This window comes from Mytilus californianus, unplaced genomic scaffold (genome assembly GCF_021869535.1).
Source record: "Mytilus californianus isolate M0D057914Y unplaced genomic scaffold, xbMytCali1.0.p SCAF_1, whole genome shotgun sequence".
Classification (NCBI taxonomy): Eukaryota; Metazoa; Mollusca; class Bivalvia; order Mytilida; family Mytilidae; genus Mytilus; species Mytilus californianus.
The window spans coordinates 126,209,600-126,229,852 of NW_026262581.1; the positions used below are offsets into that span (position 1 = coordinate 126,209,600).

Sequence of the window (20,253 nt, forward strand, 5' to 3'; positions counted from 1 at the left end):
CCAAATCAATCCAAATTTACAATAATTTACAATAATTCACAATATTTGAGAATATAAGACCAATAAAAATTTGTTATATAAGTCTTAATAATTCAAAAACAATATTGGATATGAAAAATCTGAGATAGCAAAAATGTAAATAGATCATATTCTTCTTTTCTGTTTACATTCAGTCAATGTTAAACTTAACAGGAATCATCAACCAATATACCTTGTACTTACATATTTAAAGTAAGGGAAAATAGGTTCATACTTCAGGCCTTCCAATGCTTTTCCTTTCATTCTGTAAAATAAATTGTGTACATTCTTAACTGAAATGTGTAAACCACAACAGATGGTTAATTTATTGAATGTTTGTATTACAATTTCTTGATTATATTTACTAAATAAATGTTAATTGTTTCTGTATAAACTTTCTAAATAAAGGCTAATCTTAAAATTTTGTTAACTATTTTCATTATTACTCTATCTCCAGATCATTTTGAATAATACATGCACAGACTGATTTTCTTCAGATTAATTTATCATTTTTTATCTTTACTGCAGACATAATGCATGTCATTTCTGTCTAGTTTCACTCTCTACTTGTAAATGTATTGTGTAATAGCAGTACAAGAAACATGCACGACAAAATTTGTTTCTTTTACCTCTCCACGATAGTATATTCCTCTGGTGCTTTAAACAAAGCCTCTAATCTGGCTTCCATCATTATGTATATCTTCCCTGTTGACTTGTCTATAAACAGAAAATAATCATTTAAAGAGTATAAAACAAATCACACTTATGAACAACTATACAATTGATCAAAACAAAACTAAGTAATCTATAGTTACTAACTTTTACATCATTTAGTCTCTGGAAGAGAGTCGTCTCATTTGCAATTATACCACATCTTTTTTGTATAAGTCATTTAGTGGTGATATGTCTGTCCAGTGCATCTCATTTATTTTAAACACAGGTCAAGTATCTATGAGTACACCTTATTTTTATAACCTATATAATAGATTAGTAAAAGAAAAATTGCTTTATTTCAATTTCATACATAAGGTACCTATTTGTACAATTTTTACAGGACCCTAACCATGACCAAATTACCCAAATTAATATACACTCTTGATATATATATTTCTCACTGTGTGCATACTTAAACACAAATAAATAGGTTTTTGTTTAAAAATATATTAATATATCAATATATTTTCCGACAAAAATCTCTTCATACAACCATATAGAAAATGTAGTTTTGTTCATTCTTTCCCAGATGTTTTTATTATTGTGTTTTGTTTAATAACAGAATAATTAGACATTCTACCTTTCACTTGAACGTAATCTGCATCTGGATTGACACATAATGCGAGATTGCTAGGGAGTGTCCATGGTGTAGTTGTCCAAGCAATGGCAGATACTCCTGGCTTGTCTATAAGTGGGAAACTCACTATCACTACAAAATATAAAATATTTCATTAAAGACATTGCCCAAAACATCAAATCCCAGTCATATCTATTAAAAAAAATCCGTCTGCATTATTTATTTACATAAAAATATAATATATTTTTATTTATATTAAATGGAAATTGAAATGATACTTATACTACAAATGATTCACACACAAGGCAAAAATACACATTTCTTTGAGGCACTATTTTTTTACCATCATGACCATACAATCAAAAAGCGATATTTTCTGTTATACCAAAGTGCTTTAGGTATATTTGGATTTCCTTTAGGTGGCCAAGCAGATTTTAGAAAGTATATGAAATAAGAATTTGTCTTGTGCAAAGAATTTAAAAGTTTCAATGTTTTGGCTATACCTAATATGACAATAAAATCTTTAAAACTGGTTCTATTACCTGCTGGATCTATAACATCTTTATAATTCTGTCCAGACTCAAAATTTGACAGAGGTGTATTGCAAGCTGTAGAAAAAGGCATTACCTGAAATATATAGTCATGTTACTTTCATAAATTCTGTTTCCATAGTATTAGACATATACTATTAGTTCATTTATAATTACATATGATATTGGTAACATGCCTTTGTCCTTCTTAAGACTTTGCAAGTAGCTGTCAAATATATCTTCTGAACATAAGTCTATGATTTTTTTTTTATAACTGATCTTCCTCCTAAAACCTTACAAATGTTACCATTTTTTGTCAATACATCAATTCTATTTTAAATGTTGAAATTAAAGTTTCTCCATGGAAACTCATATAAATCTAAATCACATGAAGCAAACTGTTCAGCTAGAAAATTTTATTATATAACATTTTTACAATGAATTAATATTTCCCTGATTTAATGATTTCATGATCTTACCTTTGAACCTCTATAAACAAGACCATTGTTATACAGTTCTTTGAACACCCACCAAATGGTTTCCATGAACCAAGGATACATGGTCTTGTAGTCATTCTCAAAATCAATCCATCTACCTAGTCTTGTCACTATATGCTGCAAAAAACATAGCATTAAACATAAAATAAATAGCATTAAACAGAATGGTTTTATTCGAAGGTAATGAGATCAACACTTTCATAGATTTTTCAATCTGTTTAAAATTGAGCATGTACTACATTTATGAAAGATGCCATTAGGCCTCTTGTTACTTTAAGAAAACTTTCTGACATTAATAACCAACCAGTTTATTTTCCTTCATTGATAATTATAAAAGTGAGTGTTAAATCTTAGCCCACCTGTAAAGACATTATATACATACTCTTCTTTAGAAAATGTCATGACAATTTTGCTATATTTGTTGTTGAATTTCTCTATACCTATTTCACCCAATGTCAGACGTAACATACCTCCCAATGTTTATAATATTTCATGATGATTTTGTGATTTTATTGTTGTATTTTTCTACACCCATCTTAACAAAACCAGATGTCAGACATAACATACCTCCCAATCTTTGGAATATCTCATGACAATTTTACGACATTCGTTGTTGTAGTTCTCTATACCCATTTTAGCCACATCTTCTGGACCTTTGATGCCCAATGTTTTATCTATTTCATACTCCTAAAATAAAGACAGAAGGTGTGTCAAGACATTAATATACAGAAGCTTCACAGCTTTATAGTCATTTCATTTAACCCATACCAAGTACAAATATATTAACTGATGATAGAAGGCGTTTTTCTTTTCACTATACAAATACTCCAAAATTATACTTTTTTTTATTTGCATATCTAAAACACCATTAAATTTTTTATTTGCCTGCATTTACCAATAATTGAACAGTTGGGGCAAGTATGGACACAACATTCAAGCTTGATACAGCACTGAATTTGGATTGTAATTAAATATTTGACACAGCATAGGTTTCTGACACAGAATGAATGTGGTCTAAGAACTTAAAAATTTTTAATTTACCTATTCAAACCATATCATTATTATTTGCTTTTATATATAAATCAGAAATAACCAATTTAAAATGGAAAATTTTAAAGAAAAAAACTCAATCCCAGCCATGCTTGTTTTTTGGCCCCTTTTTGGCCCCAAATTCCTAAATGTTTAGGACAATTACCCCCAAACTCAAACCCAGCTTTCCCTTTGAGATATGGAACCTTGCAGTGCAATTTCATAAAGATCCATACACTTACACACAAGTTATTGTCCTCAAACTAGAAAAATGCCTGTTTTTTTGCCCCTTTATGGCCCCTAATTCCTAAAATTTTGAGGGAATTACCCCCAAAATCAATCCCAGCCTTCCCTTTGTAGTATGGTACCTTGCAGTACAATTTCAGAGAGATCCATTCACTTGAACACAAGTTATTGTCTGGAAACTAGAAAAATGCTTATTTTTGGCCCCTTTTTGGCCCCTTATTCCTTAACATTTTAGGCAATTACCCCCAAACTCAATTCCAGCTTCCCCTTTGTGATATGGAACCTTGTAGTACAATTTCATAAAGATCCATACACTAACACACAAGTCATGTCAGGAAGTTACAAAAATGCTTATTTTTGGCCCCTAATTCCTTAACTGTTGGTACCATAACCCCCAAAATCAATCCCCACCTTCCTTTTGTGGTATTGAACCTTATGGTAAAATTTCATAGAGATCCATTCACTTAAACTAAAGTTAGAGTGCGAAAACCAATGTGTCTTCGGACGACGACGACGACGACGATGCCAACGTCATACCAATATACGACCAAAATATTTTTTTGCGGTCGTATAAAAATTTAGAACCAACCAACCAAATTTACTGCCAATGTGTGGATTTTGTAAGTGCTAAATAGTAGAACAAAATGCTAACTTGTTATATAACTTGCCATGGTGTAAACAAAAAGTAAATATCATGTCAATATCTTCCAAGCATGACTAAAAACAGTGTGGAAAACTGATTACATGAGTGAATTTTTCAAGTCCAAGGACCATAACAAAATTATTAGACCGAAACAAAAATTTGAACTTGATCTGTCACTTGTCATGATAAAACTATATACCAATTATCAATCAATATCGTATAAGCATGATGAAAAAAACATTAGATATGATTAATAGTTCTCTAAAATTAGATATGATGTAATACAGTGTATATCTATTTTCAAATTATAATCAAATTATGAAATATAATTAATAGTTCCAAAATATTTTTTCTTTCATTTGTCACAAACTAATATAGATTTGTAACTTATCTATAAAATGTCAACAACTTTTATCTACACAATGTAATGTATTGAAATATATACATAATAAAAATAGATTATAATCTTATTAAAGGATTTCTCTTCATATTTTTTTTTTATATATATAGCATTCAGAAAATTAGTTTATACTAAATAACTAACAAACCTGCCAAAAAAATCTTCAAATAATTAAACAAAGAATGTCTTTTAAAAAAATTAGTTATCTCCCTTTGTACAGAAATATGGTTTAACATAGTACTCTAACATAAGATATGGTCCAGAGTTATGGTACATAACTCTGGATTAAATCATCAGACTGGAACAAAATTTGAACTTGATCTATAACTTGTCATGATAAAACTATATACCAAATATCAAATCAATATCTTCAAGAACGAAGAAAAAAAGTGTGGAAAGCTGATTTGCAGGACTGACAGAAGGACAGACAGACAAACGGACAGACAGACAGACAGACGGACGGAGTGCAAACCTAAAGTCCCCTTCGACTTTGTCGGTAGGGGACTAAAAACATACAAGACTAACAAAGGCCAGAGGCTCCTGACTTGGGACAGGCGCAAAAATGCGGCGGGTTAAACATGTTTTGTGAGATCTCAACCCTCCCCCTATACCTCTAGCCAATGTAGAATAAAGAAACACATAGCAATATGCACAGTAAACTCAGTTTAAAAGAAGTCTGAGTCCGATGTCAGAATAGGTAACAAAATAAACTAAGCAAAATGACAATGATACATAAATGAACAAAGGACTACTAGCAGTTACTGACATGCCAGCTCCAGACCTCAATTAAACTGATTGAAAGATTATGTCTTCCTCATATGAAAATCAAGTACAACCCCCCCCGTTAGGGGTTTAGTATCATACCATCATAAAATATATGAGAAGAACATAACCCGTATCATGCCAACAACTGGTTTTAGAATAAATGTGCTTATTTCCGATGCAAAGACCCTATGAGTGAATCAATATTAATACCAAAATATGCAATCCTTAATGACTTGACAACAGTATTGTAACTATATCCTTTCCGAATAAGTCTGTTTAAAGGTTTGGTTGACTTTTGAGGTGAATGCCGACATTTTTGTGCTTTGTAAAGAATATTATCATAAAAGTTTGGATGTGAAATACCTGAACGTATAAGATGTCTGCATGTTGATTTATATTTATGAATGATGTTCTTGTACCGATGATAAAATTTAGTAAATGTTTTGACTAGTTTGTTATATCGAAAACCCTGGTGTAATAATTTTTCAGTAATACAGAGATTTCTTTTGTTGAAATCAAATACGTTGTTACATACATGAGCGAATCGAACAAGTTGAGATATATAAACACCATAAGATGGCGACAAGGGAACGTCACCATCTAAAAATGGATAATTAACAATAGGAAATGAAAAATCATCTCTTTTATCATAAATTTTGGTATTAAGCTTCCCGTTAAAGATAAAGATATCAAGATCCAGGAAAGGGCAGTGTTCATTGTTAGTATTACTTTATTTAAAGTCAGTTCGGCAGGATAAATCTCTTTGGTTTACATACTGAAGTCGTCATTATTGAGAGCCAATATATCATCTAAATATCTAAAAGTGTTATTAAATTTTTGAATCAGATGTTGTTTCGATGGTTCTTTGCTGATCTTAGTCATAAATTGTAACTCATAACAATACAGAAACAGGTTCACAATAAGTGGTGCACAGTTAGTCCCCATGGGAATTCCGATAACCTGACAATATACGGAATTTCCATAGAGAAAACTATATCGTATAATTTATATCCTGCATTACTTACAACAGGCAGACCATGGCAATCCCATCCAAACCGTCTCTCTACATGATATCCACTCTGATGGGCCCATCTGGTCATTACATCTTTAATGGTACCTGCTAGAATATGGCCATAATGCGGCAAGCCTGTGGCAAATGGGGGTCCATCATAAAAAGTATACCTGTTAAAAAATAATATGATCACATTTTATAATCTTCAAAGATGATCTAAAAATGCATTCCTTTTGAAGGTTTATTTCATTTTACAATAAATATTTCTGTATGGTTTTTAAAAGATATAGCCTAGCAAAAAGATCAATTATAAAACTCAAATGTATATCCAAGCCATTCCATCAATTAGATGAAGTATCTTTATATCTTTAAATCATTATGTTAACATTTCAATGGCAAATAATCTAAAAATATTACTTTGGTTTACCCTTTGACTGCTTTAGTGATGTTTTGAATGCATCGATACTTACTCTGGTTTACCCTTTGACATCTTCGCTAGCCAAGGGTTACGATCCACTTCCCTCCTCTCCACCCTTGGCAGATTAAGCCAACATTTGTGATAATAATGTTGCGCCATCTATCGGTAGATTAAAGTCACACCCATTCCAAATACATTATTCTTGACCAATGGTAGCACTTGAACTCTTTAATTTGGAGGTAAAAACACGGTAGTGTCTAGAATCTACACACTTGGTAAAGCAGGAAACGAAAATATACGTAGACATTCATGCATTTGTGCAAGAAACATACACAGGAACTTCTATCAGTTGATTAAAAACATTCAAATTGTCACTAAATATAGTCGTATGTTTAGGGATGTAAAGACTTGTTGCACAATAAGCACGTGGCAATTGTTTACATACACTTTCTACATTTACACGAGATCATGCTATAGGCGCTTTTTGATTGGATGCAGCGAGTTTCGACTGCAACCAATGAAAATCACTACCTTGTGTCTCCGAAATTCTATCTCAATCCGCCAAGGGTGGAGAGGAGGGAAGTGGATCGTAACCCTTGGCTAGCGAAGATGACCCTTTGACTGCTTTAGTGATGTTTTGAATGCATCAATACTTACTTTGGTTTACCCTTTGACTGCTTTAGTGATGTTTGGAATGCATTGATACTTACTCTGATTTACCCTTTGACTGCTTTAGTGATGTTTTGAATGCATCGATACTTACTTTGGTTTACCCTTTGACTGCTTTAGTGATGTTTGGAATGCATCAATACTTACTTTGGTTTACCCTTTGACTGCTTTAGTGATGTTTGGAATGCATCAATACTTACTTTGGTTTACCCTTTGACTGCTTTAGTGATGTTTGGAATGCATCGATACTTATTCTGGTTTACCCTTTGACTGCTTTAGTGATGTTTTGAATGCATCGATACTTACTTTGGTTTACCCTTTGACTGCTTTAGTGAAGTTTTGAATGCATCGATACTTACTCTGGTTTACCCTTTGACTGCTTTAGTGAAGTTTTGAATGCATCGATACTTACTCTGGTTTACCCTTTGACTGCTTTAGTGATGTTTTGAATGCATGTTTTGAATGCATCGATACTTACTTTGGTTTACCCTTTGACTGCTTTAGTGATGTTTTGAATGCATCGATACTTACTTTGGTTTATCCTTTGACTGCTTTAGTGATGTTTTGAATGCATCGATACTTACTTTGGTTTATCCTTTGACTGCTTTATTGATGTTTTGAATGCATGTTTTGAATGCATCGATACTTACTTTGGTTTACCCTTTGACTGCTTTAGTGATGTTTTGAATGCATCAATTTCTTTCCAGAAAGCCTGCACTTTTTCCTCTTCCTGAGGAAACGAAATCTTCTCAGGAACTTGTTGTGCCATTTACTCCAATTGCTAAGAAGTAAAAAAATTATACTTTTCTGTTTGACAAAATTCATAAATTTATTTTCACATACACCTGAAAAATCCTGCAACTGCTGTTACCCTCATCTTTAATATTGTGATAATAAAATAAACTGTCATTTACTCAACTGGCATCATTTCAAATACCCAAATTTGGTGCAAATGGAATCCATAATATAATGAAAGAACCTTAGTGAGCACGCTCACATACCCCACGTCCCCACATTGTCATTGGAGAAATAAAATAAGTGTAAGAAAAAAAAAATGTATCAGATAAAAAAGTTGAATCATAATTTCCTGTCAATATGCACATCTACATAGTATGTCCTAATTATCTACACAGTTTCATGAAATTCTGTTGTATGGTTTGAGAGGAGTTGCGATGACAAAAGGTTGCAGTAGTATATTGGGCAAATAAGTTCAAAGGGCGTAACTCCTGGAAAAAAAATTGAATCATAATTTCCTGTCGATATGCACATCTACGTAGTATGTCCTTATTATCTGAAAAGGTTTCATGAAATTCTGTTGTGTGGTTTGAGAGGAGTTGCGATGACAAAAGGTTGCAGTAGTATATTGGGCAAATAAGTTCAAAGGGGCGCAACTCCTGGAAAAAAAATTGAATTGTAATTTCCAGTCGATATGCACATCTACTTAGTATGTCCTTATTATCTGAAAAGGTTTCATGAAATTCTGTTGTGTGGTTTGAGAGGAGTTGCGATGACAAACTGTTGCAGTAGTACATTAAAGTAAATAAGTTCAAAGGGGCGTAACTTCTAGAAAAAGAATTGAATCATAATTTCCTGTCGATATGCACAACTACATAGTATGTCCTTATTATCTAAAAAGGTTTCGTGAAATTCTGTTGTGTGGTTTGTGAGGAGTTGCGATGACAAAAAACAGGACTGACAGACAGACAGACGGACGGACGGACGGACGGACGGACGGACGGACGGACAGACGGACGGACAGACAGACGGACGGACAGACGGACGGACGGGTCAAAAACATTATACCCTCCGCAACTCGTTGCATGGGGTATAATAAGGTCATATGTAAACTAAGGAACCAAAATTTTCCACAGAGGAGGAAGTATGTTAAAAGCCACTTGTATACATTGTACATGTAGATGATAATTTTACTGTTCAGTTTCTACCTACCTATCCAATTGTATACATTGTACATGTAGATTATAGTTTTACTGGTTACAGTTTCTACCTATTCAAGTTTTCAAGAAAATTAACAAAAATTATAAAAAATATGTAAAAAATGGCCATTTAAATGCAACAAATCCAAAGGTTTCGGTCACATTGAAATTTCTGTAGATCTTGTATTTTGCTGTTACCAGTTTACTACCTATCTATTGTAGTTTTTGAGATAATAGACAAAACAGGACATTTAGTCAAAAATGGTTTCAGTTAAAATTGACATTTTTGTAGATCTTTTTTGTCAGAGGTAATTTTTTGCTGTTTATAGTTTCTACTATCTATGATATTTTTCCAGATAAAAGAAAAGAATTTGTAAAATTAGACAAATATCAGATGCAGCTCAGCTTATAATGTATGAAATAATTGTTATAATGAAATCAAAATCTTGCTAAATAGGTATTTCAAACAAAGATTATTTGAATCTGCAACAATTTTGAATTATTGAAAATTGATAAGAAATATATGATTGAAAACTAACCCAACTAAATAGGGTTAACCATGCATGCATGTCTAAGGTTAATTTTACTTTCATTGATATATTAGTATGAACTAACTAATCTTCCTTAACCATGCATGCATGTCTAAGGTTAATTTAACTTTCATTGATATTTCAGTATGAACTTACTATCTTTCCTTAGCCATGCATGGCTAACCCTCCTAAATTGGGTTAGTTTTTATCATACATTTCTTATCAATTTTCCAGAATTCAAAATTATTCCAGATTCAAATAATTCCTTGTTTTTACATAAAATTAATTTCTCCACAGCAAGCCAATTATAAGTTATGAAAGTTTACTTATATCTTTTTCTATAAACAACAGGCTATTATTTCAACTTGGAATTATTTTTAATTATGGAATTTGCATAATTTCTTGTGCTTGAAATTTTTAATAAATTCCATGTTTATTCTGTACTTTAATGTTCTGTGCTGAGCACAATACTTTCTATTACACAGAAGATAGTACATTTTCAATAGAATGTACTGTGCCGCGCACAACACTATCTATACAAAATGCATTTTATGAAAAGTGTTATGAACCGCTCAAAACATTATAATACCAAATAAACATTGAATTTATTAAAAATTTCAATCACAAGAAATTATGCAAATTCCATAATTAAAAATAATTCCAAGTTCAAATAATAGCCTGTTAAACATTAATTTTTCTATGGATTATTATTTACTGAGTAAAGTAATTATAAACAAACCACTGTCCTTGCTACTAAAGTTACTGATTGAAAAGAATTACAAATTGTTATTTAAATTTTTTAAGCAATTTAATATTTTACTAAAATGCCAACGTGAAGATATGAATGGAATCAAGATAATCAACAAGTTTACATTATTTATGGTACATTTCACAACAAACAAACATTGTTAGTGGTAACAAGACCTTTACCGGAGTAATAAAATTGTTGCAAAATTCAAAAACAATAAAAGTATCATCTGAAAAATTAAAAGTAATTTTTTTTTCACATTATTCTTTAAAACATTAAAATATTTCTAAGTTTGTGAAAAAAGGGGGGAGGGGGTTATCAAAACCCTGGACATTTTTCAAAGATCTTCAAACTGGAAACACAATTTTGTTTTTTTTTCTAAGCCTTATCTACTTGGGCAAACAACCCTAAGATTTTATTTCTCTCAAAAATAAAAATGTAAGACCAATAAGTCAAACAAGAGTGAGGTCTTTTCACAAAAAATACTATTGAAAAACAAAACAACTATTACTGGTGTGGTCAAAATTTACTGACTTTTTACCTGAATCACAAGAAGAGTCACTTTTCTTTTTTTTCTAATATCACCTGTTATCTAATGGTCTTGAAGAAAAATAGCAATAAAATCCAGATGTGTCAAAGTTCAAAGAAAGTATGTTAACCTTTGAAGTTCAACGTAATCAGGTAATGAATTATATGTACAAACTGAATGTTTTCATTGTGTGTCCAATCAACTTTCCAAATTGATACCTACATGCCAATAAATATTTTTGTGAAACAATTAAAAATGGCAGATTAATTTTGAACTATTTTCTCTATTTAGATCTAATGAGACATTTCATGCTTGACCAAGCAGTTTGTTGAAAATAATTGGAGTAATAATGGAACAAATAATAAGACCAAAGCCAATAAAAGAACAGAGTTCCAATGTCCCCCACGTTGCAATAATAATTGATTGGCACTGATTTTCAAACTTGTCCCAGACATTGCTGATATAAACCTTCAATAAAAATTTCATAACAGTCCATGAAGAAATGTAGGCATGAGAGGGCTTGCAAAGCAATTTTCTGTATAATTAAGGCTCAACTCTTTTAAAAGTAGCTCATTGGTATGGATTTTCAAACTTGTCAGATACTTTGCTAATATGATTTGATAATAAAATGCTCCGCTGGGGGCGCAGCTTGATACGACCGCAGAGGTCGAACCCCGAACAGTTGGGGCAAGTATGGACACAACATTCAAGCTTGATACAGCACTGAATTTGGATTGTAATTAAATATTTGACACAGCATAGGTTTCTGACACAGAATGAAAGTGGTCTAAGAACTTAAAAAATTTTAATTTACCTATTCAAACCATATCATTATTATTTGCTTTTATATATAAATCAGAAATAACCAATTTAAAATGGAAAATTTTAAAGAAAAAAAAAGGGAAAAAAAATCCCCCCCCCCCCAAATTTGAACCCCCTTATGATTCATCACCCCCAAACTCAATCCCAGCCTTCCCTTTGTGGTATGGTACCTTGCAGTACAATTTCAGAAAGATCCATACACTTGAACACAAGTTATTGGCTGGAAACTAGAAAAATGCTTGTTTTCTGGCCCCAAATTCCTAAACGTTTAGGGCAATTACCCCCAAACTCAAACCCAGCTTTCCCTTTGTGATATGGAACCTTGCAGTACAATTTCATAAAGATCCATACACTTACACACAAGTTATTGTCCTAAAACTAGAAAAATGCTTATTTTTGGCCCTTTTTTGGCCCCTTCTTCCTAAGTTTTTTGGTCAATTACCCCCAAACTCAATTCCAGCATTCCCTTTGTGATATGGAACCTTGTAGTACAATTTCATAAAGATCCATACACTTACACACAAGTTATTGTCATGAAACTAGAAAAATGCTTGTTTTTTGCCCCTTTTTGGCCCCTAATTCCTAAAATTTGGAGGCAATTACCCCCAAAATCAATCCCAGCATTCCCTTTGTGATATGGAACCTTGTGATACAATGTCAGAGAGATCCATACACTTACACACAAGTTATTGTCATGAAACTAGAAAAATGCTTGTTTTTTGCCCCTTTTTGGCCCCTAAATCCTAAAATTTGGAGGCAATTACCCCCAAAATCAATCCCAGCATTCCCTTTGTGATATGGAACCTTGTGGTACAATGTCAGAGAGATCCATACACTTACACACAAGTTATGTCTGGAAGTTACAAAAATGCTTATTTTTTGCCCCTTTTTGGCCCCTAATTCCTTAACTGTTTGTACCATAACCCCCAAAATCAATCCCCACCTTCCTTTTGTGGTATTGAACCTTATGGTAAAATTTCATTGAGATCCATTCACTTAAACTAAAGTTAGAGTGCGAAAACTAATGCGTCTTCGGACGATGACGACGACGCCAACGTCTTACCAATATACGACCACAAAAAGTTTTTTACCATTCACTTAAACTAAAGTTAGAGTGCGAAAACTAATGTGTCTTCGGACGACAACGACGACGACGACGCCAACGTCATACCAATATACGACCACAAAAATTTTTTTGCGGTCGTATAAAAAATCTGGCAAGAATTGTGCATGTGAGAGCACTTTCAATGCAATTTTTCATATAATTAATATTTCAAAGGGGCACAACTCTTTTAAATATGGTTGATCTGACAGCACTGATTTACAAACTTGTTCAATACATATACACTGCTGACATTAACCTTTGATATGAATTTCATAAAAATCAGGCAAGCATTGTACACATGAGAGTGCTTACAATGCAATTTTTCATATAAATAATATTTCAAAGAAAGGGGCACAGCTCTTTTAAAAATAGTTGATCGGCAATGAATTTTAAACTTGTCTGAGACAATGCTGATTTAACCTTTGATGTATATTCAATAAAAATCGTGCAAGAATTGTACATGTGAGAGTGCTTATAAGACCAGATGTGCAGACGCATGAATAAACATCCTGTATTTTTATGTCTCCAGCAACATGACAAAAATACAAGGGCTATTATGAAGGCAATCTAATTAAAATACAGAATCTGTGTCCACACTTTCTTCACAAGGATCTGAGAACACTTGGTTCGACATTCTGTTCTGCTAATTTTTAGATCAGTCAATCAAATTTCTACCTCCAATTTTTTAAGGGGCGAATCATTACAATAAAATCAGATGATTTCGGAAAGGTCTTTTAAACAGAAAGTAAAACGGAGTATTGTCAGAACCTTGTAAGCAAAGCATGAACACATGATCTGTACTTCAACTGCTCAATCAGATTGTTATGAATGCAACTGCAATGTGGGTCTCATTGGGGTGTAAGCGTGATCTGGGATTGGCCGATTTTTTTATGCGTGACACGTGAAATTACAACAAGTGTGCTGAGTCTGGGTTCTGAATGGTCTATAAATGAAATATTAGACAATAAACAAATTTACACTTTTGGTATTTAGCTGAATTTTTTCTCTGAATGACCCTAGATTTGTCTCTGAATAACCTTCTGATGTCCAGCAACAATCACTTTTTAAAAAATAGACATATTTACAATTGTATGCAAATTTGTCCACCATCATTTAAAACTACACAAGTTTCAGTAAAATAGTGCATTACAATTCAAAGCATTTGATGTCATAATTTAAAAGTGATCTTTGCATGACGTCAGAAGGTTATTTGGAGACGGGCTGGAGTCATTCGGTGACAAAATTCAGCTAAATAACCTCAAGTGTAAATGTGTTTATTATCATGTCAAATTTTCTAAATTGTGAAGCGATTTTAGTTTTGGTAGTTTAATTTTTAATTGTGTATCATGTCTTTATAGGAATACTTTCAGTATAAATCAAATTTCAATAGGGTACCGCCCGCTAATTTTTTTATTTGAAAGGTGTCTAAGTTATATAAGTTCACCATCCGGTATCTCTTTAGAACTGCCTGGTACCCCATCTTTGGAACCATCGGGGTACTGCATGTAATTTGGTATATCAGGGGATGCGAGAGAGATTGGAGAGAGATGTTAGTTAGTGAGATAATTATCAGTTAGATAAAAGGAATATTTTCATAACAGCAATTGTTCAGTATCAGTGTTCTCCCCAGAAATTTGGATAGCATCACATTTGGCGTAAAAAAATATACTGCATTTTTTTCAATGTCATTTGTCGGATCATGGCGATGCTCTATTTCCTTTATTGTACAATTCATAACTAAGAATACAATAAAAGTATAACAGTTGTTTCAGATTTTGTCTTCTAAGTTCTATATTCATTTATAGTTACAGAATTATATTTTTCCTCTTGTCAGAAACTACCACCTAAATATCTTGTACAAAAAAGAACTTTTTTTATATCAAAAAGGAAGAGAAAGTATCATGTAGCAATAAAATTTCAATTAAAAAACTATTCTGTTTATCATGTTTATGAAATTCATTGTTCTTGGGACTCAAAGAATTAGTCCCAATTGTTTCTTATCAAAATGATTTTTTTTAACAAAGTTAAGCTACTTAAATCAGTATATTGAAATAATGCATTTACAAAATGAATCATTTAGCAAGGAGATCTGTTAATGTGTGTGGAATGCGCAGTTTTCTCTTTTCTATGGGATCATTATTATTTTGTCAGCTGTGCCATTTGAGCGTCTGTAGTTATTATCGTACAAATGCGGATTTTGTTCATAGCTGGTCTGCTTCCGATGAATCCCGCATCCAATCCGTAGTTTGTACAAATATTTCAATGGCCGTCGAAGAAAAAATTAACGAAAATAAACAATGTTTGACAAGCGATTAGGAATTAATATGACGCTTTTAGTGCAATAAATGGATGAAACACTAATTAAAGGCAATTTTGATCACTTTCTAATGAAGAATCAAACTTATTTTACCAAAAATCAAAATGTTTAATATATGCTCTCGAGTAACAAGTACCGGAAGGGAAAGAAAATACTTCTTTAAAAGTTGTTAGTTTGAAATAACATATGACCAAACCTCTTTTCTAAAGAAATAAATCGTTTATATCTTTGATGATAAAACTATATACTAATTATCAAATCAATATCTTCAAGAATGACAAACAAACCTACCACTAAATTCTTCAAACAATTTACCAAAGAAAAGGAAAAAAATCCAAAATGTCATTTTGTCTTTTAAAAAATGAGTTATTTCCCTTTGAACAGAAATCTACTAATTAATAAATATTCATCAAAAATTTAATTTTAGGGAAAGGGCTTTAACTGAACAAAAAGAAAAGCAAAAATCGTGAAAATTGAACTTGACCTGTAACTTGTCATGATAAATCAATAAACCAAATATCAAATCAATATCTTCAAGCACGAAGAAAAAAGTCTGGAAAACCGATTTGCCGGACTGACAGATGGACAGACAGACGGACGGACGGAGTGCAAACCTAAAGTCCCCTTCGACTTCGACGGTAGGGGACTAATAAGGTGAAAACACGACCGCTTTTTTTTAAATGTAAATTTTTCTTCCTGTAATACACTTTAGTATCTTCATTACATCAAATGTTTGGTCAGCATATAAGGAAAATTAACAAAAATGAAAGTTAATAAATACGCCAATCTGATTATCTGCTAAAAAAAAATTTACTTTTTTAAGTTTATAATTTTTCTTGTAAATACAAAACAAACAACTTACTTTCTTTCACAATTCAAGCAATTGACAACCTTTCACTTGCACTTTGGTGTTGAATAGCAGATAAAAATAACTTTTCAACCGGTTGCATCAGCACATGTTGACCTGACCGGAAGTAATGAAGTGAAAGAAAAAGCTAAAATTGCCTCGTCTAATCCGAACTAGAGTCCAACACATCAATAATCTAACAATTTAATTGAAGATAACCAAGCCGGTTTAAGGCAAGATTACAGAACTACAGATCAAATATCTATTTTAAAAACACTGTTAAATAAATACTTACATAAGCTAAAAAACCTATATTTGTATGTTTTGTTGACTTTTGTAAGGCGTTTGATCCAGTTTCGATAGAAGCTATGTATTTCAAATTAAGAGAAATTGAAATAACAGGGAATATCTTTAATGTTATAAAAAATATGTATTCGAACACATTTTTCTGTATAAAAAAGAAAAATTTGATAACCAATCCAATTAGAAATGATAAAGGTGTCAAACGAGGAGACAGTCTTTGTCCTACATTATTTAATATTTTTTTGAATGATTTAGGTAAATGCTTTGATGACAAAGACAAATCCTATCCATTAGATCTAGGAAATCATAAAATCAATCATCTACTATTTGCAGATGATCTGTTACTTTTATCAGAAAATAAAGAAGGTCTACAACATTGTCTTAACAAACTATAAAACTCCTACTGTACTACATGGAAATAACAAATTATAACTTAGATAAAACCAAAATAATGATTTTTAGCAAAGGCAAAAAAGATTATTCAAAATATAATTTTTATCAAAATAATTCACAAATTGAAATTGTGGAAAGATACAAATATTAAGGCATTGTATTTTATTTCAATGGTAATCTAAAACATGCCGCAGATGATCTCTATAATAAAGCTTTAAAATCCTTTTTCTCTGTTAAGAGTAAATTTAATAACTTCCAAGAGGTTACCATTGAAAACCTGTCTTAAACTTTTTGATAGTCTAATTATTAAAACCTATTTTCACTTTTGGTAGTGAAATATGGTTATCCGATTATAACATAAATTTAAATAATTTTGACAATCTACCAATTGATGAATCACAACACAAGATGTTGAAATCTATTCTGGGGGTCAAAAGACAGTCATCAAATATGGCTAGTACACTTGAATGTAACAGGAATCCAATGTTGATATTCTCATTATGTTTAATGTATAACTATTATATGAGACTACTTAGAATAAATAGAGATAGAATATTATATAGTGCATTTACTGCAGATCAAGAATTATCTCAAGAAAACTCAAAATGCTGGTTTTCTACCCTAAATAAAGTATTTAAAGTACTTAAACTTGATACAAAAAATTTGACAAATAATAGTGTTTTTAAAAATAGTCTAATAAGATATTATATAATCAACAATCTGACTCACAACTGCAAAAAAATCATATCTGGAGCTGTGGACAGTAAACTGATGTTTTTTAGTAATATTTTTGTTCCAAATTTAATGTTCCCTTCTATCTTCAAACCAATCTTACCAAAAATATAAAAAGTAAAATTACACAACTACGTATCAGTGCTCATTGTTTACATAAAAGAACGGGGTAGATATGATAAACCCAAAATTAAAAAAAACCAACATCCCGTCAATGTGTTTGTATTATCTTTCATTTTTGCTGGTGTGTATGTGCGACTTTTTGTGTTTCTTTGGTTCATATGACGTGACTCTGTACTTTTAAAGATCCTGTCATTATGTTATTGTTCTATTATATGTCATTTTGTTATTGTTCTATTATAAATTTGAAAATACTTGAAACGACAAAATTATTTTACTCGCGTAGTTAGTGAGTATTAACCATATGTGGATTCTTAAAAATTCTAAAGAACTTCTGGATAATTTTAAATCTCTGTCTGTTTCTGAAATTAGTTCTAACACAACTTTTGATTTTTTAACCCTGTATACCACCATTCCCCATGTATAATTTTTTTTGAAAATACTTTGAACGACAAAATTTCTTCCTATGTGGCGTTTACATTTTCTGACGTCAGACACACGAAGCAATGAATGTGGTTTTTAAATTTTATAAATGCTTAACGATGTTGTTGTCCATTCGTTTGATGTGTTTTATCATTGATTTTGCCGTTTGATTAGGGACTTTCCGTTTTGAATTTTCCTCTTGAATAATTATTTATACAAATTTATTAGATATGCATTAGAAATAAGAAACAATTCTTAAAGTTATGGGTACAATTGTTCACTCATTGATAGACTATCTATCAATATACTTATTAATTACACCATTTCTGTTCAAAGGGAAATAACTCAAAATAAATAAATCATATAATGAGAATCACTTTTGCTACTGTAAGGTCTGCAACCCAAAAACGAGAACAGCTAAAATCGTGAAAATTGAACTTGAGCTTCATTTAGTCACAGGAAACAACATATCTAAATTGGACAAAAGATTTTGTCAAAGCGTTTTCATGTTTGGCAAATGCCCGCCCGCCCGCCAGCCCGCCTCCCAAATCAATAAACGATTTTTCTTTAAATGGTCATTCAGGGACAATAACCTCTAAAAAGATTCTGTTGACAATTTTTTGCCATGTTGACTTATTTGTAAATCTTACTTTGCTGAACACTTGTTTTTTTCCAATTTCTCTATCTTTTATTGTTTTTGCAAAAAAAGCAAAACATGAGACCTCAGTATAATTAGTTTTCAATTTCTGCCAAGTTGACTTATTTGTAAATCTTATTGTTCTGGTCTTTTTTTACTATTCAAAATTTCTCTATATCTGTTATATTTTTCAAGATGATTACCAAAAAATGTGAAATTTGCCAAAATTTTATATTTCAGGGGCAATAACTCCAACTTTGGTCATCAGATTTTTCTGAAAAATCTGTAAGAGATAAACCTTGACCTTCCTACCATTTCTACTCTGCCAGATTTACTCTAACATCTTTAAGTTTTGAGATATATGCCATATAGACCTTGACCTGCTGATAATAATTTTTATCAATATCAGATTTACTCTAACTGCTTTAGTTTTTGAGATGTAAACCAAAAACGGCATATTATCCCTATGTTCTATTGTTAGCCATGGCAGACATGTTTTTTGACGGGCAAGAATAAAAAACACATATTTTATACAATATACTCTAAGGATCATTCAGCTAAAGTTTGGTTGAAATTGGTCCAATTATATGGTTTCAGAGGAGAATATCTTTTAGGCCAGGTGAGCTAAAAATACCAGATCAAGTTCGATGCATATAAAATTATTCCAAAAGCTCAATATCTCTATACCCTGGCCACCTGTAAGGAAAAGCAATCAGAACAATTTACATGAAAAAATTAGGGATTGACAGTCATAGTCCTGCTTGTAAATAAGGAGATTTGGGTAAGATTGCCTGGAATGAGACAACTATTCATTAAAGACCAAAGGACAAACTAAACAGACAATTTCAAACCTTCACACTTGTAAGACTGATTACTAGGAATCTCAGAGTGACCATCCTAAATGGGGTGTGACCATGGAATTTACACCCCACTTCTGTCGGCACAAAACCCTGCAGATAACAATTTTTCCATAGATCCTTTCTGCTGCCATTGTTTTTAGCCTTTTTACTTATTTTTGTGTACGTTATACATAAACATATTTCTTATCATTCTTGTGTTTCATAACAACTAAACACTTTATTCACAAAATTTTTTATGAGAGTTTTTTTTTCTCAATTTCAAACCATATTTTCCCCTATTTTGTAATATTAAAAATTAATTATTAGAGAGGATTAATAATAGACCTGAGGCTCTAAGAAGACATACTTCTTTTAAATATATTGGCTGGAGTATTTACCGATTATTTTTTAATAAAGAAACATATGAATAAAAGTAGATATGATTATGTTGTATTG

At 31.6% G+C, this 20,253-nt stretch overlaps 1 protein-coding gene across 2 annotated transcripts in view; it reads right to left on the reverse strand.

Moving 5' to 3' along the window:
• The window catches only part of LOC127733269 (isoleucine--tRNA ligase, cytoplasmic-like), a 58,043-nt gene extending 41,565 nt beyond the window's left edge, over positions 1-16,478 (reverse strand). Inside the window, exons 1-9 of one of the 2 annotated variants that reach the window (XM_052242620.1) lie at positions 16,366-16,478; positions 8,169-8,299; positions 6,445-6,601; positions 2,904-3,023; positions 2,319-2,453; positions 1,852-1,936; positions 1,313-1,441; positions 648-735; positions 223-283 (exon numbers count right to left, since the gene is read on the reverse strand). In XM_052242620.1, the coding sequence (XP_052098580.1) occupies positions 223-283; positions 648-735; positions 1,313-1,441; positions 1,852-1,936; positions 2,319-2,453; positions 2,904-3,023; positions 6,445-6,601; positions 8,169-8,287 (894 nt within the window). In that variant the 5' untranslated portion in view covers positions 8,288-8,299; positions 16,366-16,478. Of the gene's footprint in view, positions 1-222; positions 284-647; positions 736-1,312; positions 1,442-1,851; positions 1,937-2,318; positions 2,454-2,903; positions 3,024-6,444; positions 6,602-8,168; positions 8,300-11,271; positions 11,291-16,365 lie in introns of those variants that run through there. The other variant, XM_052242619.1, reaches the window with a different exon arrangement.
• Between the last annotated feature and the right edge of the window lie 3,775 nt (positions 16,479-20,253).